Consider the following 25,209-nt stretch of genomic DNA (forward strand, 5'->3'; position numbering starts at 1 on the left):
ACCAGTAGCTTTATCTCCCGCGGGAGAATAGTGATGATATGAATTGTAAAGCCGTAAATCAAATTTATCTGTTGTCTTAAGGAAAGTTTCTTGTAAACAAATCGCCGATGGTTTGTAATCTTGAATTAATAACTGCAGATCACTGAAATTATTCTGAAGTCCCCTACAATTCCACTGTATAATGTGACTTGCACTCATGGTGGGTTAACGGGTGAACGAGAACGTGAAGGAAAAACATTCCTTTTGGTTTGAAACGAAGTAGTAACCTTCATTTCCAGCGGTTCAAAAGAATTTTGAACCTCTACAGGTGGTTGCGAAGAAGGTGGCGCCTCCAAGTGAGTGAGTGAGTTAATATTTAACGTCACATCGGCAATATTGCAGCCATAGCGTGACGAGAATGAGTAAAATATAAAAATACAAATGAACAGATAGCACATACATTGTAAAACCCTGTCAACGAAGGACAGTAAAACTAACTAGAATATCACAGAGCAGAAGGTAAAACTAGTGAAGAGACCTAACACAATGTATCTATAGAGGACAGGACAATATAAACAGGTATAGGTTGCTAACAACTGAAGGTAGATCACCATACTAAGGACCATGGGGACTTACAGTACATTTGCTTCCTGCATGGACCCTAGCTGGATTTACACCATCCCTTCAGCTGTTAGCAATTTAGACAAATCTAGACATAAAGTAAAAACACACTTATTCTACGATTAAAAAGCTGGAAAACTGAAATTTACATCAAATGTTTTTGGACTTACGTACCTTCTCAGGAGGACAATTATTTTACGGTACTTCAACCCCCTTTGAGGGTACAGCCACAAACGATTTGAGTTACTATTCTAATCTTCCAATTTTAAAATATTTATCTATTTACAGTTCAGTTAACAAATCTAATTCCTTTAAAAATGTAATAATTAAATGAGGACTAATATTGCTAAAAAGATCCTGCATAGAGTGTGAATTAAAATACTGATACCTTGTGATGGAATACTCAACACAGTCAAGCTAGACATGCTTGACTATGATTCTTTCATCACAAGGGATGCAGAACGGAGGATCCTCACCTTTCAAAAGGTATTCATGGGTATATCTAGTATGGCCAATACGACATCGCCGCAAAATGACCTCCTCAAATCTGGACTGACAACCCACGTGGGTATAGCCAATATAAGGTTTTATTTCATGTAATTTATTTATACCCACATGGGTGTCCCACTTCTTCTGCATCAGATCACGGATATACATTCTAATTGCAGCTTTATAATCAGAGTATGGAACAAGAAATGGAGTCACAGATTTAGTGAGTGCTGCCTTAGCAGCAAGATCGGCCCTTGTGTTGCCAGAAATGCCTACATGGCTTGGTAACCAACAAAAGACGATGTCGTATTGGCCAGTAGCAAGATTATTATACAATTCACTTATTTCTATGAAAAGTGGATGTTTACATGACAGGTGTTTAATTGCCTGGAGGCAAGAAAGAGCCAATTAGAATCCTCATAAAGAGGATTGAAGACACAGTTATATGCAGGGTTAGATTCGTTAGAGTATAGTTTTGTGATATATTGTAAAGATAATTTGATACGGCGTTGTACAAGAGATGCTTCATCGGCCTCAACGTAAAGACTGTCAATAGGTGAAGTTCTGAAGGACCCAAAACAAAGTCTTAGACCTTGATGGTGGACAGAATCAAGAAGTTTAAGATTGCTTTTGCAGGCTCCACCATAGACGATGGAGCCATAATCAAGTTTAGAACGAACGAGTGATCGATATAGATGGAGAAGGGTTGCTTGATCCCCTCCCCATTTTGAATTTGAAACCACTTTCAACAAGTCAAGTGCTTTCAGGCATTTAGTTTTAAGTGATTTAATATGTGGTAAAAAAGTTAAATGTGAATCAAAGATTAGACCCAAGAATTTGGCTTGCTTCACAACTTTAATGGGCGTCCCATCTAGAGATAGTTCAGGGTCTTTAATGTGGTTTGTATTTACGACAAAAATGGAAAATTTAAAGCCGTTTTCAAGACACCAATTATTAATCTCGTTTAAACACAACTACAATTGCCGTTCAATGGTATGCATATTTTTACCACGACAATATTAACATCATCCAAAAATAACAATCCATCAATTGAATCGTTTAAACCGTTAGATAAACTGTTGATCTTGATGCTAAAAAGAGTGACAGTCAAAATACTGCCTTGTGGAACACCCTGATCCTGATTGTAATGATCAGACAGGGTAGAACCCACTCGAACTTGAAACTGTCTGTCATTTAAAAAGTTGGCAATAAATTGAGGCAAACGACCTCGCAAGCCGAAGTCATGTAAGTCTCTTAAAATACCATATTTCCAGGTTGTGTCATATGCTTTTTCGAGATCAAAAAAGATAGACACAGCATGTTGTTTATTAATTAGTGCATTTTTAACAAATGATTCTAAACGCACTAAGTGATCGACAGTACTTCTGTTTTTATGGAAACCACACTGTATATCAGTTATAAGGTTATTTGTTTCCAAGTACCAAACTAGTCGATTATTTATCATGCATTCCATGGTCTTGCAAACACAGCTAGTTAATGAAATCGGACGATAATTGGATGGATCGGTATGATCACGTCCAGGTTTAGGTATTGGTACTACTATGGCGTCACGCCATGAAGGAGGAAAGTTACCCGATGTCCAAATATCATCAAAAATATTGAGAAGAGTTGCTAGGCAGTATTCTGGTAAGTGCTTCAGGAGTTGATAATGTATGTTATCAGCTCCTGTAGCAGTATCATGAGCTTGATCAAGAGCAGTATGGAGCTCATGAATAGAAAAAGTTTCATTATAATCTTCCCCATTATCTGAGTTGAAATTAATAGTTTTCTTTTCTTGTTGTTTTTGATACTGCTGGAATTTAGGTAAATAATTAGAAGAGGAAGAGTGTCTAGCGAGAGTTTCGCCCAGTTTATTTGCGATATCTGATTTATCAGTAAGCAATAATTGATCTCCATGTTTAACATGATGGACAGTAGATTTAGTATCTTTACCTTTAATTTTTTTGACCATGTTCCATACCTTGGACATGGGTGTCCGAGAATTTATTTTGGATACATAATTTTGCCAAGATTGGCGTTTGTTCTGTTTAAAAGTACGCCGTGCTTTAGCAATTTTAAATTTATCTAAATTATGCACCATAGGATGGCGACGGAAATAATGTTCTGCTTTTTTTCCTTTCCTTCCTAGCTTGTTTGCACTCATCGTTGAACCATGGTTTTCTTATGTGTGGAACTACAGAGGAATTTGGTATACACTCATCAGCTATGGAATTTCGTTCATCAGAAAAGCATTTAATAGCATCGGGAACGTCAATAAAACGTTCAGGTTTAAGTTTTCCAGCACACAGTGTTTCATATAAAGCCCAGTTAGCCTTTTTAAAAGTCCGTCTCCGTGATGGAGGAACATCAGGTGGAGTTACAGCTTTTAATACAGTAGGAAAATGGTCACTTCCATACAGGTCATCGTGGACTGACCATTCGAATTCATTTAGTAGTTCTGAATTTGTCAATGACAAGTCAAGAGCAGAATAACTCCCTGTCCCAGGGTGTAAATATGTGTTGGAACCATCATTATAAATACATAAATCATTGTCAGAACAAAAGTCCTCCAACAATTTACCTTTAGCGTTTGTATTTACACTACCCCAAAGTGGGTTGTGTCCATTTAAATCTCCCATTATTATACAGGGCTTCGGGAGTTGGTCATATAAAGTTTGAAGATCGGTTTTGGCAAACACCGAAGATGGTGAAATATAAAGAGAGCATAGTGTAAACGCTACATGTAAAGTAATTCTCACAGCAACAGCCTGCATATTAGTAATAAGTGGAACAGGGCTTTGAATAACGTTTTGCCGGACTAGAATGGACGATCCGCCAGTGGCTCTATCACCCGGAGGTGAAAAAGAATGATATGCATTAAAATGACGAAGGTCAAATGTATCTGCTTGTTTTAAATATGTCTCTTGGAGACATAACGCTGAAGGTGTGAAATCTTGGACTAAAAGCTGTAATTCATGTAAATTAGTCCTCAATCCTCTGCAATTCCACTGTACAATATTATTGGAATAAACTATCTTTTGGGGGGATTTATTGGGGAACTACCCCGCACTCTTTTGGAGGGCGACAAACGTCCATGTCTTCAAGAGACCCATATTTATTGAACAATTGAATTTTGTTTTGTGACCCTTTAGGAGCTCTGCCACTTTGTTGTTTTGAAGGATCAGGCTTTGGCTTCGGTTTACTTTTTACCGTTTGCTGACTATCAGCTGTCGTCTGAGACTTTGAGTGTGACTGAGATGATGATTTATCAGAAGACGACTTTCAGGTACTAGGAAGTGATTCCTCAGTCTGAGATGACATAGTAGGGGATAAAAGCTGTGGAGAATCGCAGTTGACCCAAGTCTAGGTAGTTTGGCAGCCTGTAGATGATTTTGTTATTTTAGATCTGGACTCAGATGGTGGTTTTGCGACTGTAGCATAGCTTTCTGTAAGTTCAGATCTCTTCACCAGTTTTTTTGCTTCAGAAAAAGAGATGTTTTGGGTATACTTTATTCTGTTTATTTCCATTTGCTCTTTCCAGATTGGACACTGTTTCGAAGAAGAATGGTCGCCTGAGCAGTTGGTGCATTTTTTAAAGTCACTGTCACAATCTTCTGTTGTGTGTATTTTTTCAACACAGTGAGCACACAACAGACAATGTGAAGGTAGATACACCGTGTCCATATTTCTGGCATTTAAAACACCTCAGCGGGTTGGGGATGTATGTATCAACCTGAATATTACAGTAGCCTGTCTTCACTGATTTGGGTGCATTTGGAGAGGAAAAAGTAAAGAGATACGTATTGGTTTTGATGGTTTCGTTGTTTCTCCGGGTTGAAAAGAGCTTGACGTAGAAAACACCCTGATCCTTCATTTCAGATCCTATATCAACGTCCGACATATCATCAAACAATCGATCCCGATCTCTCACGATACCTTTGCTTGTGTTCAAGGTTTTATGCGGACAGACCGTGACCGGAATGCCCACGAAAGATTTAATATTCATCAAGTTGGTTGATTGTTGTCTTTTTCCGCATTCAATTAACAACGCACCCGAACGTAAGCGTCTAATGTTCTTAATTGAATAGCTGAAGCTGAAAGGGAAGGCTGGTTTGATTTTATTCAAGTCAAATCAGTTTGACATGAAACGGAAGACGTTGCAACAGAACGGCTGGCATCAACAGAACATGGGCATCAAAAACCTCTTCAGTCTTGATCATGGATATGTTTGGTTGACAACTAAAAGAGAGGTATATAACAAAATTTGTTAGAAAGACTGACACTGTGCATTGTTCAGCAAAACGTTTCAAGAATACTGATGTAGACTGTGTACAATCTGTTGCCTTATATTTATTTCATTTCAAAAGGATCACAAACAAGCACAAAAGATCATTAGATCATTGTCCCCTTACAATACCGGAACTTCCTTTTTAATGTATGGGGCCCATTTTTACTTAAACTCACTCAGTTTGTCGGATTTCATTTTGAATTTCAAAAAGTATTCAAAAAGAATTTTGACAAGCATGTTGACTGAAAAACATAATTCAAGAATCATGTCATAGATTACAAATTTTCAAGAAGAAAATTTGTAAACAGACATTATTTGGGTAAAGGAAATGTATTCTAAACAGAAAGTCACTATATTCAGTGAAACTGTGTGCAATATTATTCAGAAAAAATATAATGTGTAAGTAAAAATGATTTTGTGACATCATATTGTCTCTGCTTTTGTCTCAAAACAGTATTTCCATGCAGAGAAACATACCAGGAATTCAAAAACAATTATGATTATTTTCACAGGAAACTTTGGGGAAACATTCAACAACAGCTGTTTAACAGACTGCTACAGGCAATGAAAACTTACATTTCCAGGGAACAGTTGAGTGGCCAAAAATGGTTTGTGAAAATTCGAAAATCGCTCAGGTGGATGGCTTTGGTCGTGGGTATCATCTGGCTGAAGCGCATACACTATGGTGAAATAAACATTTCGTTACTTCTCAATGGGTACTAGACCACAAAATAGGCAAAATGATATACCTTATATTTAAAAAATTTTGTCTGCGAACCCTATATTATGAATCGTAGACACTCACGCACCACCGGGTATATTTTCTTGTGCTACATGGAATCCGACGTGCTCGAGGTTTCTGTATCATACACTCGTTCGTTAAACCTAGTTGCAGCTTGTTCTTTCGTCAAACTGATGTCTCCATTATTCAGAATATCAGGGGTGCAGTCAACCTGCGACAACATGGCGTCATCTCTGTCGCTCATCTCCATCGTGAGAGAACACGGCGCACGCTCATCATCAAGTGGCTTCGCCAGGTGCATTGTTGCGTTTGTTTGCACGACTCCACAAGTGTACCCGAAAACACAACCACTAAAACACTGTCATTATAGTTGAAAACCTTTCAGATCTTAACTGTAGCTAAAGACAAGAACTTTTTTCATCGAAATGCCAATCTTAACGTTAAGAATAGAAAATATATTGGAAAGCTTACATTCCATCGAAAGCACAAAACTATAGAGATCATTCTGTGAAATGGCTTACACAAATACAATCTGTGAAATGCATGGGAGCAGAGCCATTGGATGACTACAAAGCGAGTTTCACGTGCAATGTCATGGCAACGCACAGGCCCACTCCGTTGATATCGACAACACCCGCATTGTTTAGACAAGGGGCCCCGAAAAGGAAATGTTTTGTGAAAATATATAAACTGAAAGCCATTAAGACGAAATTTGACATTCATACTCTCTTTACACACACAAATGTCAACATTTATTGATGTAACTGGCAAATGTGTTTTAAATAAATATCTGTAGAAGATTAATAGGAAAATGCCCAATCACCAACAACGGCATCAAAAAAAGGCGGGGTCACTTGCAGTCAGTATCGTGCGTGTCCACCGTGCACTGCACGACAGTGCCGGGGGGCATTGGAAGACACGCATTTCTCAGAAACAGCTGTGGGATGGTCTGCAAGTGATGTTGAAGAGTCGGTGTCAATTCAGCACTTGTCCTTGGTCATGCCAGCACCCCTTCCAAATTGACCATGTTCAAAAACACTGTTTGGCGCAAGTCTTTCTTCTAGACGTCGATAAATCCGTTGACGCCCGTCTGCAAAGGGTACGTTAAACCTGCGTTAAGGCATCTTCGCACCGTTTGGGCACAGACATGACGTCGTCTTCTCACAATTGTCCTCTTTGCAGCACCAACAGCTGTTTTGAACCGATTTCGGAAGTGTAAGACTAGCATACTGAGTTCCTGTCGAGCTGTCGTCAAAGTTGGTGCGCCAGGTCGCGGACAAATGACAAATGGCCCTAAAAAGGTTGTCTGAGTTGTCCAACAGTGAGTGGATGCACATTACAGTGCCTGACAATCATCACATCTGAAGAAACGCAGCTAACCACACCGAGAACCTCCGTAGCGTCTTGTGTCAAACGTGGCATATTCTCGAAGTGATTCAGTTTCCCAATTCCTTGTGCTTTTATAGGATCTGGGTGCAGGTAGTGCACGTGCACAACGTGTGTCATGAATGTGGTTGTGTTTACCAGAAATGTCAAAGATTCAGTTGTAAGCACCGACGATCATAAAAGAGGAATGCTCCGGGACTCAAACTCGAAATGGGTGAGAATATCAGCCTTTTATGCCTACATCCTCTGTATCGCAGGTAAAAATTCTTCAATCGAAGTTTTGTAAGTTCGAGGACAAAATCAATTGCGTTTTTAATGGCTTTCAGTATAATATTGGACATAAATTATACACTACCTGTCTACTCGCCTACAAGTGAGGTGTAAATAGTTTATTTCCTTACTTTCCTCGACGTGTCGGCCTATACACCTCGGATAATATGGAAATAACTACTAACAAACAGTTTCATCCTGTTTAAAAAATGTGACTTCTGGCCACGATCCCAAATTATCCAAGCTTGTGTCAAACCTACCAAGCTGGATCAATTTGTAATCTCAACACGTATCTGGTATCTTTGGCATCTGGAGAGAAATTGCAACTATCAAGTTTGTTATCGAATTCTATTTCTTTACTTTTAATGTCATTTTATTTGGTCAACAGGTACTAGATTTTCATGTCAAATCAACGGGGTATTATACCACTTAGCCTTGACCCTTGCAGTTTTGAGTTCTTGGAAAAAAGGAGGTGCTGAAATATTTACTCTTAAAAATGGCGTCCGAACAAAAGATATTAAATGACACACTGCTTAAGTCTCATTCTATTTGACTTTTGGCCAGGATCCCTAATTATCCAAGCTTGTGTCAACCCTACCAAGCTGAACCAGTTAGTAATTTCAACATGTATCATTGGTATCTGGAGAGAGAATGCAACTATCAAGTTTGTTATTACAGAGGTTGCTGCACAGGCCACTGAACCCCTCTACAGGACTCGTTACAGAACACAATGCCTGTCCGAAAATCAAACAGCTCTGAATTTCCAACAATAGTCTGTCACAGGTGCAAAACGACCTGCTATCCAGACGGCTGGTCAGTATCAGTCCGTGGTCATCTGTGACCGTTTAGAGGTTTCTAAACCCAGTTCAGCTGCTTTATTCACCATCTTACGCGTTATCCATTCCGTTGCTACACCTGCTTTATGTAAGCACGCTGATGGAAATGCTACCGTGCATCTGTTGTTTGTCTCTCATGAGGTACAGGCACGAGGGTATTTACTGCAAGATTTTTGGACACGCACGCGCGCACACACACACACACACACACACATGCTGAATACTCCTATGAAGAATGACGTGATGTGTGCAAACGGCAATGGGAACTAAATTTAGTTGGCCTCTTCTAAATCTGTCCCCATGAGTATGTTAAAACTGTACCACTGTGTTAATCGTAGAATGTGTGTCCCTTTAATGTATAGCTAACTGTTTAAACTGGAAACATCTGAAGGGATGGCATAAATCCAGCTAGGGTCCACTCAGGTAGCAAATGTACTAGTATATGTTAGTATGGTGATCGCCATAAAAGGCTTGTAAGAGGCGACTAACGGGATCGGCTAGTCAGGTTCTCTCACTTGGTTGACTCAAGTCATTGGTTCCCAGTTGCGCAGATAGATGCTCATGCTGTTGATCACTGGATTGTCTGGTCCAGAGTCGATTATTTACAGACCGCCGCCATATAGCTGAAATATTGCTGAGTGCGGCGTAAAACTACTAGTATGGTGATATACCTTCAGTTGTTGGCGATCTATGGCCTGTTTTAACATGGTCTTGATATGTTTGGTTAAAAAGTTTTGGATTTAATTACTGAATTTACATAACATATCTGTGATACACTAGTAAGTTTACTGTTCTTCGTCAACATGCTTTTGTTTTTTCTAATTGATAATTATCAGCTGTTCTCCTCATTCACTCTCCTAAATATCGTCACATTCGGCAACGAGAATCATATCTTATAAGATTAAGTATGCGACAGTGAGTTAGAATTCAAAGTGACACCAGCAGTGTGTCATCCATATCGTGACTACAAAAGGAAATGACTTCTTAATGATAAAATACTTTAAAATATTCTTGCTACACTGCAGCAGTCAAAATCCCGTTTGAACCGAGAAATATATGAAAGAGGTCTACCATTCTAGAAGACAACATGAAGTTGCACGTAAACTTATAGAATATGACATTATCTGTCACATTCTCCCTCCGAGTTGCCTTCGTCAGTTGCGCGTCTTCTTAAGATATCAATTACCGGTTAATCTGGCCAAGATTCAGTAAAATACAGTTTTTCAGCAAATTCGTGGAGTAATGCTGCGCGCGGCTTTGAACAACCAAATCGAACCCGCGATGCTATTTTCATTGAGAAGATATGACGAGTACTACCTTGTGGAAAACATATGGTTGATATTTTATGTCCGTTTCAGTTACTACGTTTTCTTTGAAAACACAACAATAGCCAAACCGGTTATTCAAGGAGCAGTACGCGAGAAAGACAGAAACAAAACTATTTCAAATAAAGAAGGGACATCAGTGTTACATTTTTCGAGCTGTTGGATATGTAAAAGGTATTCTCCCCATGACCAGGAATATTCTGAACTGAAAATGTAAATGTGTACTGCCTGATGGTAGGCAAATTACAATTTTGCTAAGGCATACATGGCTTAGAATCCTCAATATATTGACGTTCAAAGTCCTAGTGTTTCAGTCTTTGAAACAACAGCCTCCACCGGTAAAAGGCAGATGCACGTCATGGAGACAAGCCAAAAATGGAGGGGTACGCACTGATACCAGGTAACAAAATCCCTCTTCAGGACACTTCCTTGGTACCTGTCTTTGTAAACGTGTGAACACTATGCAATATTATGAGTACCTTGTAATTTTCACTCACGTTTCGACAACGTGTTACGTAAACCAGGTACTGTCGGTACAGGAGTAAAACAAAATTTAATGAGCTCGGGTCTGGGCTTTTGTTCATTCAGGTTTCGTATTTATCGAAGCGTGCGTAAAATAATCCGTTTATCACTGACCACGTACATGAACTGTTGCTAGTTGTTCCCAGCCAGCAGTCCACTTTACACTTTAATACAAACACAGCTTGTAACAAGCATGTTAACAATATGACATAAACGTATATTACTTGTTTTGTTGAAATATTTTATGAACATATGGGTGGTATCATGGGTCGTTTTGTATCAACAGCGCCATTCCATTGATGACATCATATCGTGGTCAGGGAACAAGTGAGGGAGTATAGTTTAGCCGTATTTCTGCAACATCACGACGGATTAACACCGGCGAGCGAACGCTTCAACCACTGAGCTAGCCCAATGCACCTCTCAGAGAAGGTGGAAACAATGGAGCTGCGTTATAGTTTATATGAACATTGCGGCTCCTGCTGCTGTGGTGAGCCTGGAGACGTGTAGAGTCTCACATTCTGTTTCATTTAAAATATGTAAACACAAGTAAATAACTTTCTCAAATATTGTGTCGGGAACATGTATTCAAGTTAATCTAAACAAAACCAAAGTTATTGTTTTCAGAAATGACTGTCCTCTTCGCACTTATTAGAAATGGTATTTTTAATTAGGACCATCTTGAAACTTTTTATAATATATGCTTTTGGGAATCATGATTGGTCTAAATTCCCATCCCGTCTAACAGTTCAAGTCAGGAAGGCACTGTTAATTTGATTTCGAATATTTGGAAATATATGTTGCTCTGACCTTTTCAAAATATTTGAAACAATTATAACACCTATTTCATGCAAGGGTGCAGAGAGTTCGGATACTGTTTGTTGTACACTTATAGTGCTTGTACAAGTGTAATTTAGTAAAATAAATTCTTGAAAGTGGGAAATCATATCGTGTGTTGTCGGCGTTAGGTGAATAAGCCAGAATCCCTTTTCAGGTTAGGTACATGACACGGCTTGCCAAATTTTGGTGATAATCCATCGTCAACATTGTAAAATGCCATAGCAAGGATACCCTATGTACACATCTCTAGACATCATTGGAGTGAGTGAGTGTAGTTTTACGCCGCTTTTAGCAATATTATTTAAGCAATGGCACGACGGGGGATACCAGCTTTACACATTGTATCCATGTGGGGAATCGAACCCGGACTCGCGGCCTGACGTGCGAACGTTTTAACCACTAAGCTACCCGGTCTCCCCAGACATCAACGGAGGCGCAACACCCATAGCAAACTGAACATATCGTGCTATCTTGTGGTTTGGGGTTTATTTGATAAAACCAAGACGTGGGCTATGCGATTATTCTCATCTATCTGAATACCCAATGCCATTTAGAAAGTGGCCAAATATAACGCATGTTAAATTTGGGATTACATATTTCATATTTTACATTTAACATTTTAAGTCACTGCAATTAGATAAATATATTTCCCAAGGAAATGCTTTAATTTGGTGCGTCCATTTACTGAAATAAATGTGTAATACGTCTTTAATTGATAATACTCGTCTCATATACTGAGAGAATCAAATAAAGGAACATAGGAAAATTCAAGGTGTTCATTTCCAGTTTGTATGACACCTTTGAATAGCGTTGTGGGTGGAAATCTGAGAATAAATAAAGAAATATTGCCATGAAGTGCGGTTCCCTTATTTGTTACCTCAGTATATTATCAACAAGATTCACGTCATCGGTACACTCCCACAAGAGGCAGCTCCACTTGCACACTTGATTACAACGTGATGCCAGCAGACATCCTTGCTTCATTTGTCATTCTGGTGCATGATTAAAGTTATTGTCAGTTAACAATTGTTGGCACGCAGACCCACCCGCCGTTTCACAATGCACATGACTTGACGACACAATACGTCTATCAATAACACATCTACTTAGCTACATGCACATCCTGTCCCATGCTCCCCTTCCTCACACACCACTCATCGTTTTTCCTGCATGGTGGCCGGTGTACGCTGACAAAGAATAGGCGGAAGGGAGGAGGTCATTCTTGCATATAATCGTGTATTTTATTTGCCCGCTTCATTTAACCTTGGGATAACACACAATAAAGATGCCCCAAAGGTCAGGTGTTTGTGGCCTTACCTACTGCGTCTGTTCCTTGTTGTAGGCGTAGTGTCCGCGTTTTTGGAGTGGTACCATACACATCGGGTCAAACAAGTCATTTACACCAAGAGTTAGGTTGCATGGACGCCTACGGGAACATGAAGATGCTACATATCATGTCACGAACATGAATAGTCTTTTTTTTACCCACGCGAAAACCCACTTGCCCTTGTGTGCCGAGAATATTTAACAATTTGGATGTTCGTTGGTATGTTTTGTTGGTAGCACCATAATTGTACCGTTTAGATTCTGAATGTTAACGGTGATTGTCCAGCTGTCAGATTCTCTCATACCGATCAATTTCAGTGATGTCATCCTCTACGATTTTATTGCAGTCGCTACGATTTCCAGACTCAAACTGCGCCAATATGAAAACACTAGAAATTGTACGAAATTTGAAGAAAATTCATTAAAATTCGGATTTATAGGGAAAAAAACATATATTTTTGTCGATTGAATACATTTTTGCCTAAACGATTCGACAAGAAGAAACGTAGTGCTGATACTTAGGAAATCTGCTGTTGGGGGCATGTGAAATTAAAGCTTCACTCGTGATTAGTGAACCCGTGAAGGTCCCAGCGTAGAATAGGCCATCAGCAACATACACCTGCCTTAAAATGCTACTATGCTTGTCGTAAAAGGCAACTAACTGGAATATTATTGAGTGCGGCGTTAAACTAAACTCATTCACTATCAGTCAAGTGCATTTAACGCCCTAAATATATCACTATGCTTTCGAGCAACAAGTGATTCACACTGTAACACTTCAGAACCCACGTAGGGAGGGACACACACCACGCAGCATGCGACAAACCTGACTACTGCCTGACCCCAAACCCCATGTAGTGATGACTACACGATGTACAGTCGGGGTAACTGGATGCGAGAACTGTCACATCACCGTTTGTGATACACATATTAATACAGATTTGTTTGTGCAAGGGAAAATACAATATCGGCTGAACTATACGGAACTATACTAGTTGCAGCATATGTATCCTATACATATCATCAAATACCATATTTAGTCTACCACATTGCAGGGTCTTCCTGAGAGGATACTTAAATCCACAAAGTTTCAAAGTAAATTTACCTTACTTACCAGGAATTTTTAAAGTAGTACTTATTTGAGTTTAATTTTGGCTAACGCCTCCTACAGTGGCGATCTGCTGAATGGATTGTGTAAATTCAGCTAGGGTCCATGCAGGTAGCTAAGGTACTGAAGTCTCCATGGTGATCTACTTTCAGTTGTTGGCGATCTACAGGCTGCTTGTATATTGTGTCGTCTTCTATATTTATAGTATTTTAGATTTAATTATTAGTTTTAAATTTCTGATTTAGTCACGGTGTGGCAAATTATTGCCCATGTGACTTAAAACTGTCACCCACTCACTGACTTTGACCGATTACGTGTATCATGTGCATGATTGCAACAAGCAGTATGAGTCCGTAAATTGAAGGAATGCATTACCAGCTGTATAATTGTATCCTGTGTTTCATGTGCGATCTCATACAACAAAGAAAGATAACTCGACATTCTGCGTGTGTATGTGTGTGCTAGCACGTACGTGAATGTGTGTACGCGTGTGGTGTGTGTGCGTGATTTCTGGTCCAGGCTCGATTATTTTCAGACCGCTGTCATTAATCTGTATTAAGGTGAGACAAACGGAAAAAACACAATGAACACATGGACATAATACAGTCGGAATTGACAATCACTCTTATTAATGTGGAAAGGGTTTGCCGCTATTAGTCTCTACCTGTGCCTGCTGATGTTTGGGAAACGTTTGATGTTTGCTATAAATGGAATTGTTTTGGTGTCAGCGGTTTACCTTGTGTGTACGAGTAGCATGTACCAGAAATATTTAGCCCCAGCAGTAACTTCAAAAACACCTTTCATATCCTGTTATCTTACACAGCTGTCTATGGCAGGAGATTGACAGTGGCGACACGTGGACACACGGTATGGCCGTCACACATGTGACATCAGGACGAGTGAGAGACACACAAGGTATGAACGTGCTGGAAATGACTCCCAGAGTCATCGCCAATAAGCGAGCACAGCGGAACAATATTTAGCAACCTATGCGTGTCCTAAGAGGCGAGCAACGGTATCGGAGGGCCAGACTCCCAACTGCGTAGATCGATGCTCATGATGTTGATCACTGGAATGTGTGGTCCACAGTCGATTATTTACAGACCTTGTGTTGATAGTTACGCGACTGATGTTGCTGTATTTGATGCAAAACGACCATCAAGTCTGATCCCCTGCTCTTGCAAGTACCATCATCCATAAATGATACAAGGTCCCGGCGCAAACGTGTACTCACTCACTTCTCTGCAGCCTGCTGTTGTAACACATAACGGATACAGCACTACTGTAATATTTTGTTAGAGGTTGTATAACAGCCGCCTGTAAATAAATCTGCCGCCTGCAAATCAACAACAATCCAATTTCGATAATGTACCCAGTAGGTTTGTATGCACTCAACCAAGTCACTAGGCGTGACCGTGGTCGTCAGTGTGACTCCTAAGAGTTTCTAAGACTTCAGTCCTGCCCCACAACGAAGCAATGTGAGATTGTTCATGAACTGCCTCTGTTCGCCCAGCAGAAAGTGGGTACCTGGTGGGATAAGTTATATGTAACTGTGTTATAGTGACTCTATTAACCTCCACAGCACCTCACAGGCAGACTGGGTTATCCGGGGTAAAGTGCAACATACAAATACGTGCTATACAAATATTAACATTAACCATCCAATAGATAAAAAAAATATAAAATACAAACAAACAAAATTAACCATCCAATCCAGTCTGTCGTCACTGGCGAACAGGTTAGTCTGTCTCACAGTCCCTGAACCGCCCAGTTTCTTCAATGCTAAATCACTTAATGAGGAAGTCTATCCTATCCTTGGTTCTGAATCGTCCAGATTACTCGGCCTCCCTTTCATCAGAGTTACATAGTTGGTTCTATGAAAAAGTAGATACATTCAGTGACGGAACATTAGGCTAGAGGTTAAAGTCGGAATCAAGAAAGTGGACTCCCCGATCGCATGGTGTAGTTATAACCGAATATGTAACTGTGAAGATAATCATTGCGCTTTGCTTTTGCATTTCTAAAATCATCGTGGAAATTTATTAACATATATAGTGACAATCCTTTACTCAACTGACATAACATCCTCATTCCATAGATAACTGCTGCAGTTTTTTTTCAGCATGGAATTTCGGAAACATATACCTCGTTATACAATGTATGCGTAATAATGTAAATGCGGGCCTTATTGTAACTGGTTTTAAACTACCAGTTGATCAATATGGCACTGACAATAACGAACGAATGAAAGGCAACAATTCCCTGAGAAAGCGGCCTGAGCAGATCGATGAACTGCTTTGACTGGGGATGGAATGCCTACTTAGCGAAAGGACGTGACACTATCGCATTGCACTGAAAAGTTAAATATCCAAGAAATCTGGAACATATATTTTCTTTGGTAAAGCCCTGTGAATATAGTTAGCCTTCGGAATGCCTGCAGTGTTTGAATAACATGCCCCGCGCGTTGACATGCCTCGATTCCACAGTCAGAGACAAAGCGGAACTGGAGCACGAACTTATGAATATTCATAAGCCGGTGATTCGCACAGTGTTTTACCGAGGCCGATGAAGCGAGGGTCTGACAGCGGGGAAATCCCTCGCCGTGGCTCGTCCCCGTGATGTTAGCTCAGTAAATATTCCTGTGCGCTGGGAAGGCCGATCTTTACCTGTGAGTTCTTTACTTATCAATATAGGACCAAACCTCTCGTAAGACGGGAGCCGCTTTCTGAGTCAGTCGTCAGTTATGACGCGAACACAGTCCGTATATCTACCCACTCTGAAGTCGAAGCAGGTAGACAAGCCTGTCTTGTGAGCAGACGACACGTCACATATATTGGATGGTACTTTGGAATGATGACAAACTCTGGGAAGACACACTGTGTTTTACGGACGCCGGTTAAACCGATCTATTGGATACATACTGTACTCTGGGGAGTAGTTGTCGCTATTGTTGGATTTAATTCAGGTGAGTGGATTTGCTTTATCTTTTAGCCATGACAAGCACAAACTAGATAAAGATGTCCGCGATATGTGTCTCTTCCCTGGCTGGTATACACATACACCACTGGACATTCAGCAGTTTGATTACAATAGCGCGCCTTTCATATCTAGGCGAGACGACATTTCGATAGTGTCGCCTGCCTCTAATTCAATAGCGACATCACCGTGTAGCATAGCTAGACAGGTTACCTAAAACGTTTCAGTGGAACAGATATACATTAATGGCACAAGTAGAATTTCCTAAAGCACTCAGCTTTCGATCAAGTTACACGTTACCTTCGTATTTAATTTATCGTGTGACAGGCGTATATGTTGTTATTGGTATGACATGTATTCACTACGTATTGGGTACAGTCTGGTATCTGATTCATCCAACGAGCGATAAAGCACATACCTACAGTGATTTGATAGCGGTAAGTGTTTCTGTACGCCAAACCACTGGTTGTGTATTTGACTTTTCTAGTGAATGACGCGACCTTTTGTTTGGAACACATGTGTTACAATAACATAATTTACAGCGACACGATATAGTTAATGTAACGATCGTGCACATGCACTAACTGTCAAGCCAGATGTGCTGCTGTCATTTGGTGTCATTAACAGTTTAATAATATTTTTTTTCATTATGTAGGCAATGCAATATTACAGATAGGCAATGAACTAAAACATGTATACATAATTAGCAGACCTACACGAGCAGGAACGTTGACCCACTGGACCCAGGCTAGTCAAGGCTAGATATTGTCAAAAGAATACTTGACTGGCATTACATAGAAGTTGACAGATGACAAAGCTAACACAACATCTGGACCACGGAGTTTTTATTAGTTTATGTATATAGTCTATACGTTATCCAGCAAGTGTGGTCTCCTTTACAAGGGCATAGGGATCTCTTTAGACGAAGCATTAGCCCTAATCACCTGATCATGAAATGTCCAGCTTCTTCATACTGATGATGTGGAACTAATCGTTTACTAGTGTATACCATCTTACTGTACGCTGTATGCCATATACTATGCTGTTGCTGCAACTCGCTGGAATCCAAGTCCAATCAGCAGCATATAAACACCCTACAGCGGAACACGTGACAGCAGCTGGATTGCCATACATGGAATATATAGAATTAACACATGGCAGTAATATAGAATTAACACATGGCAGTCTTGTCACATAAAAAAAGTTATGAAACACAAAGACTCATTTAAAATGTGCTATAATGTCCAATAGTCTACTGAAGGAAATACCATGTACAGATAAAGTATTTGTCAGAGATTGTACTTAGTTTCATTCCAACACTGTATGCTCTTTGTTCCTTATTTGGTTGCGATAATTACCGAGTTGTGTGTCTATTTCGGTGTTAGGGATCCACCTTCATGCGTGTAACGTTAAAGGGATGACATCACCGACAGACGGGAATGGACTGTGGATGTTATCAATGGAATTTGTGTGTGAATCATGCGTGTTAATGTTGCATCCGTGTTTCTACACAAACCACAGAACCCTTCCTCACTGCTAATAATAGTGTTGTTTCAGTGGTAGCGAACGTACGACGCACACGTTGTTTACTATTGCCCGTTTATGTGGCTGTACGTATAGCCGGCCGGCTGGTCTGCCTGACATAACGAATATAGAAGTCCGTATCGGCCCTACCTATGTTTTATTGGGAGATTTGGTATCCATGTTCGGAATACGCTATCTCGTCACGGTCAACGATAGGGGTCAAATCTCCAGTGAGGGCAAATTGTCAAACATATTTACAATTGTCCACATGCCAGCTGTTTTGTATTGGGAACATTTATGTAAATGCCGTTGGTGGGTGAAGTAGTGTCTTCAGTGTATGACGTGGAATAAACTTTTAGTGTGTTTTTTCTATTTTAATATTCCTTTTGCCGAAGGAAGATATAAACAGCCACGTCAGCATTTTTACCATACCTTGCCTTTTGTTGGTGTTGTTTTGTACGGTATGTGAACTAGTTTCGGGTTCAGTGAACAGGGCACAGATGTAAATATAAACAAAGTTACACTAGCCTTACAAACACACACGCACACTCACACACACGCACACACACACACACACACACTCTCTCTCTCTCTCTCTCTCTCTCTCACACACACACACACACACACACACATGTATGCTCATAAACAAAAACATGCACAGGTTACATAGACACTTACACAGAGACATATATATATATACATTGAAGTCGCAGAGCACATGTACTCACAGACCCACTGAAACAAACACCAATAGCTCATAGATCCTTTCAATTAGGTGTGTTCAAGCGGGAAAATGCTCTATAGAAGTCTATATGATAGCAGTCAGCCACGTGCTTACATGTCAGGTTGTGACACGATGACAGGTTTTGCTGGTGTTTTAGGTGGGAACGTTCTCTTGATCAGTGCTGATAGCCAGCCAGATATGTTCAGCAGCTCGTCTCGTCACCACTGTTTTTATAACACCGCACGTGCTGAGTGATGTGGCTAAAGGCAGGTGCTCGGTTAACTGTACATTCACAAAATCAGATAGATAAACAGAGTAAGGAGAACATGTCTTTAAAAACATAATGTGAAGTATTCTCTTTCCTTTTAGTGTATTTGCACATTTTTGTATGCCAAAAAAACACCATCAAAGTACACACAAACCTTTTACGTTCTCCCTCGGTCATTAATATAAAACTCATCTTCACTTTGTACTTAAAATGTTTATATATGCAGACATGACCTCGTCACTATATGGCTGGAATAGTGTCGACGTGACGTAAACCCAACTCAACTCAACTCTTCGTGGGTCAAAACGATCAACGAAGCAGCTGTGTATCAGTAACAGGAAATGTGATTTTACCGTAAAGGCTGCGGTCTTACTATTGACTCATACATGCAGTCTCGATGTGTCGAATGCGAAGCCCATTTCCTGCGTTATGTTACAGGGCTATTGCTAAAAGCACTCGATGTGTCGAATGCGAAGCCCATTTCCGGCGTGATGTTACTGGGCTATTGCTAAAAGCACTCGATGTGTCGATCATACTGCAGTGATATATTTCGTCGCTCAGGACTATGACGGCCAGCCGACGTGTTCATGGACTAGGTGTACATTTAATGTCTACCGAAACATGTTCGACACCATCCAGGATTTTTGATGACAGTCCCACTGCATGGTCGATCAAGCTGAAAGACAAAATTGCTGTCTCTTGATTTAAACAATCAATCAATCCCTTACTTGTTTAGATCTAACGAGATATAATGCACACAGATGAGGATGAAGTTTGAAGGAATCCTAGGTATATCCTAGGTCTCGGACAATCATTCAGACACAGACGACTACTCGTCAAATCCCTTATTGACACAACTGCGCTCAAATAAGCCAAGCAACGTTTACATATGAGCGAACTACGTGTAACACTGCTTTTAAAAAGTATTCCACATATATCAGGGCGTTTCATGTTGGAGAAACCGGGACGACTGACGTGATGCACGTTTCAGACCTGTACCATGTCTGTCAATCCGAAACACACGAGCGTGGTACAGACAAAACTAGAAAGTAGTAGAAACATAGCTAGGGCGGCCCGAACCCAGGATCATTTATAGGCTACCTGGTGCGCCCACCCAAACCACCCCTCAGTGCACAGCGAACTGCGGCGAAAGTCCAACTGGGCCACCCCTAGGCCTCCCCTGGGCCACCCTTGCCCATGACTAGTTGACCTAGCAGCTATTCCAAATGCTGATTATAATGCACTAGTATTGATCCTTCATAAATATACAACAAGGTTGCACTGTTACGCACTGTCACTGGTTACACAGTAGTGCGTCTCTTAGTACCAGTCATTGAATGCGTATTCTTTGAGATGTTTGTGTCTCCTTCAACATTTGGTTAGATGAAATCAGAGTTTGATATCACATATTCATTTTGGACCAAATTCTGAAAGAACGATCTCCCTAACATGGCAACAGGTAAGACCGACCACTCATATGGAAAAACGAGACGAAGACGTATTCCAGTCTGTATTAATGCCGTTTGTTTGTATTCTTGTAGCCCTTCCTATATGCCCGATATACTAAATATTGACATGCCCATTGTTGACTAGACAGGAAAAAAAAACAAAGCAAGCTTTCCAACAGTTATGGTACAAGACAAGATAAGTGAATAAGGACACCAGCTATATTTGTGAAGTCGAACCCGAGTCGTCGCATAAAGCAAAAGCCTTGATAACTGGGCTGCCTAGACTCACGTTAAAGGGACAGCATTCTGTGAAAGAGACAAGGTGTGGGGTGGTTTGTGGCCACTTGTGAATAGATAGGTTGTCGCAGTATCATGAATATCCGTGTCTGTGATGTAAAGAGCATGGGTTGGGATGATCAGGATCTCAGATGTCATTAGCCACGGGAAGGAAGGGGAATGTGATGGGTCATTATTAGAAGCTGATATTAGCTACGTCGTACGATAGTAACTGCGAATTGTGTGCATGTAGTGCCACAACAAGTCATCGAAAATTCAGGCTGTGACGGATCTTTCATGGAAAGTAGTAAGCCTGTCACTATTCGAGTACCACCATTTCCAGTACCGATCCAACGTGTATGTCGCTTTCACAGAAACCCGCATGGCACCGAGTTGTAGTCGATAAAGCCCACGATTGTGGGTCGTTATGATTCGTCTCATAGATTTATACAGATGTACGTTTCTCATCTGATTTCCCTTTACGCCCATTGGTTTGTTTCCCGTATAACTTCACTAATTATCGTCCCCTGTTGAGACTGAAAACTGCTTTAACATTCTTAAGTCCATCGTAACTCGCTGAAACTGTTGAACATGAAAGCTCATTCAATATAAGTATTCTTTGAAGACACACGCCACTTTGTGAAAGCATGGGTACAAACGCGTCCTACAATTACAACATATGTTTAACGTAAACATTGTAAATGCACTCTCGACTGATATGATCTCTTCGTTCTTGCGACATGCACATCCGTTGCATTATCAAGGAACGTGAATCTTGCTGGTCATTCAGTGTTACACGTGAATGATGAGCCTAAGGATGTATAGTAATTCTAGTTATTGTCTATATATAGAGTTCATGTATAAACGACCCCAGTCTTATAATCATCATTTTTTAAAATGTACTTTAAACTATTATTTTTTACCTTAGAGACTTGTGCAAATCTATGTTACAAGGTACAGTAATTATCATTTTGTTTCGCCATAACTGGGATAAAGTTGAGGGGTGTTTCTATTTCTGGAGATCAGTCTGCCAGAAGAAGTAAATGATGGTGTTGTTATTACCTGGCCCTCAACATTAAGGGGTGAATCGAATGCTAATTGTGTCAGCGTTGAGTATCCATGTTAAATTGTGGCCTGGTAGAACACGATAAGTTATACATTAACACGAAACGCGACGGTAATTCTAACAAAGCCTCACCTTACCTGTGGAGACAGCATACTCAGAAATATTGGCAGTTATCTGACGTTTACGTGCAAGTTTGAAAGGGTCATATTGTGTGTGTTATAAAGCAATACAGGGCAAGTGCAGTGTCGTCGGTCTAGTGTTCATATAGCTTTAACTGTAATTAGTTACGATGTAAGGAGGATATTGTCAAGACCACCCATACCGTTATACAAAAAGCAGTTTCCTGGAGGTTTTTACTTGCTTTTTGATATGCAGCAAAGTAGACACTTAACCCGGTGTAGTATACGTATTGTCAGTGCTTGAATGCATGCCGGCGCATTTCCTGTTGACTATCTTAAGTAGAACCTTTCGGTTTCGCGGTAGTGGATTGCAGTGTTCATGTCTATATGACTTTCATGGTAAAGTTACTTCCAGACCGTAACAGGTACGGGTGATTTCTCCTATGTAAACTATAGCTTTCATAACCTTTCTATTGTTTCCCATAATGGCACGTAGATTGTGTCAGGTTTACTTGTTAAAGTACATGCTGAGAATGAACAATGACCTAACGGCCACAATAAACTGCAATAACAATGATGTGACGTCATCGCAATGGTTTAAACTTGATATCACAATATCGATATTATATCGGTTATACATACGAAGAAAAGCAGCAAAACCTGTACCATTATCAAGAATTCTCTAATAAATGTTGAATAACTCGCACGGCTCAGGCTATATGTAAAATTAATGTATTGTACGTATGATACTCCAGCAGTTAAATGGTACTAGGCGTTCGTAATAGGGTCAGCGTGTAGCCTCCTGCTGATCGATTGAGCACCAAATTTGGAGGGTTTTATCAATATCTCCAAACTACTAAATCTTTCTGTCCCACCCTACATAAGACAGCCAGGGGCAGTATGGTGGGGAAAGCGTTGACTTTCTACCCCGAAGGTCCGGGTATGATATTTGAGTGAGTGTGATATTTGAGGCCCATTCTTGATGTCACTGTGTGTGATAGAGAAATATTAACCAAATCAAAATCATATATTCACATACAAGGGTCTTAGATATTTATGTTGTAAAGTCCAAGCAGTCCATATATCTGTATCAATATATGTTGGTTGTATTTCATGGTGTGTCGTTAAGCATGTACCTACTTCAAAAGGCATATGGCATATCCGTTTGGAATGGTAAAATCGCTAGACACACCTTCATCCGTGAGGATCTGTAAAATGAAGCCAAACTGTAAAAGAATCTTATCATAATACCACTCAGATACTTTACACTACTCCTGTGTAAAGAAACTGGGTTAAGATGATAAATACCCAGTTTCCGTACCGATGTAGTAAATGAGTAGCACGCTGCTTAATGTGAACTCCTCGGTTTTACTGGAAACGGTTTCCTGGTTAACGAAGCATTGATTACATAGTATTTACACAGATGCGTAACTACTAATGCGTTGAATTATATCTTACATAAGCACGTATTTGATAATGCCCAATATTTTTGTACTGGAACCTCTGACTTAGAATTGATAAGGTTCATCGTAGAACTACAGGTTTTCTTTTTACCCAGATCGCCTAATTTATTACTCGTCCATTGAAGTGTCATTACGCGCAATCCGCGTTCGTTTCCTTTTCTTTGTACGTAATGGTTTCATTCACCACTCATAGTTTTGCACCTTCTCCAAGTTACGGTTAAACCGCATTGGTGTTTTGGAGATAGGTGTAGTTCACTGAAGAAGTAAAAGTGGGAAATAAGCCCAGCTGGCTTAATCACATGTTCATCAAGCACACTGCAGCTGGTCTCATTTCAGATTAAAATCCTGTAGAACTTAAGACCCAGGCCTCTGTGTCTTGTCAGCGCCAGTGAGTTATTGCTCTCTCGGGATAAGCGCAGGCTCATTGCACGTTGACCCTTAGGGTGACACCAATAGTCCTGTCGCCATCATAGCTGAGTTACTTCCACGTGTAGAAACAGCAACGGCACCTCAATGGTCGTGTACTGACAACGCTGGGGAGTGTTAAACTTCTCCATGAAGGATTTTCCAAACTGAAAAAAAAGATCTTATTTTGGTGTAACAGAATAAAATACGATTAAAGAGGGGAAACGCTCATCCAGGAGTGGCTCTGAATGGGTATTTCAGTCCATAATATGTGTAACATTCCGCGCTTGACAGTCTGGCATTCCATGAATGCGAAGACAGGAATGCAGAGAGAAGACACGGGACGTCATAGGTGGTCACAGCATATGAGGTTGTGCATGTGTTGTATTATCGTACTTATGAAGCTTGTTCATAGACCCCCAGCTCAACACACACCCCACACACCTTGATGTACCTATAACATCGCGTGTATTCAAGCCATATTGTTTTTTTCTAAGGAAAGAGATAAAATTATGTGATTACGAACAGGTGTTTTGAAATTATATGTGGCATACTTTACTGATTTGTAACAAAAACAATATTGATTCATACATCTATTACAACATTCATTTGCTTGTTTCAGTCGGTTCTAAATCCAGAACTACATTCATGAAACCGTGCTCGTTAACGTGGGCGTGTGGGTCATTTATGCAGTTAAACAACATATGGCATGTTTTTAAATAATTTGCGTTTAATCTTGTGTGTAAACGTCTTATCACATTTGTACTTTCTGTAACATTTTTAACACATCCATGCACTGTGGTTCTCGCAGCTTGACACTTTAAGTCTATGATCCGTAACAGGTGCCCGTTATATACCACTGACCGGCAGACGCCATATGTCGTGGTGTACGAAAAAAGATAAGTACTAACAAAAAAAGCATTATATTTCATTTTGAGACAGATAGGCAAAGGAACCTGTTGTGCATGTTTCCTCAAACCTACAGGTTTACATTATCAGCATTTTTTCCCAGGTAAATATACACACTCGCGTATGAGCAGATGTGTCACGCCAACACATACAGCGGAAATGACAAGAGTTCATATTTAAGCAGAATCTTAGGATGAAATTTTTCTTGGCTCTATCATAATTTTCATCATGAAGAGTACACCGTACCATTGCTTGTGTATGAAGCAGGAAGAAGACAGGACTGTCCTTCAGGTCATTCC

General features: G+C 40.2%; 1 protein-coding gene across 1 annotated transcript in view; it reads left to right on the plus strand.

Moving 5' to 3' along the window:
* Positions 1-16,314: 16,314 nt before the first annotated feature.
* The window catches only part of LOC137261302 (uncharacterized), a 75,755-nt gene continuing 66,860 nt past the window's right edge, over positions 16,315-25,209 (plus strand). The window contains exon 1 of the mRNA XM_067799026.1: positions 16,315-16,697. Within this exon, the coding sequence (XP_067655127.1) occupies positions 16,583-16,697 (115 nt within the window). The 5' untranslated portion in view covers positions 16,315-16,582. The remainder of the gene's footprint in view (positions 16,698-25,209) is intronic.

The sequence above is a fragment of the Haliotis asinina genome, chromosome 14 (assembly GCF_037392515.1).
Source record: "Haliotis asinina isolate JCU_RB_2024 chromosome 14, JCU_Hal_asi_v2, whole genome shotgun sequence".
Classification (NCBI taxonomy): domain Eukaryota; kingdom Metazoa; phylum Mollusca; class Gastropoda; order Lepetellida; family Haliotidae; genus Haliotis; species Haliotis asinina.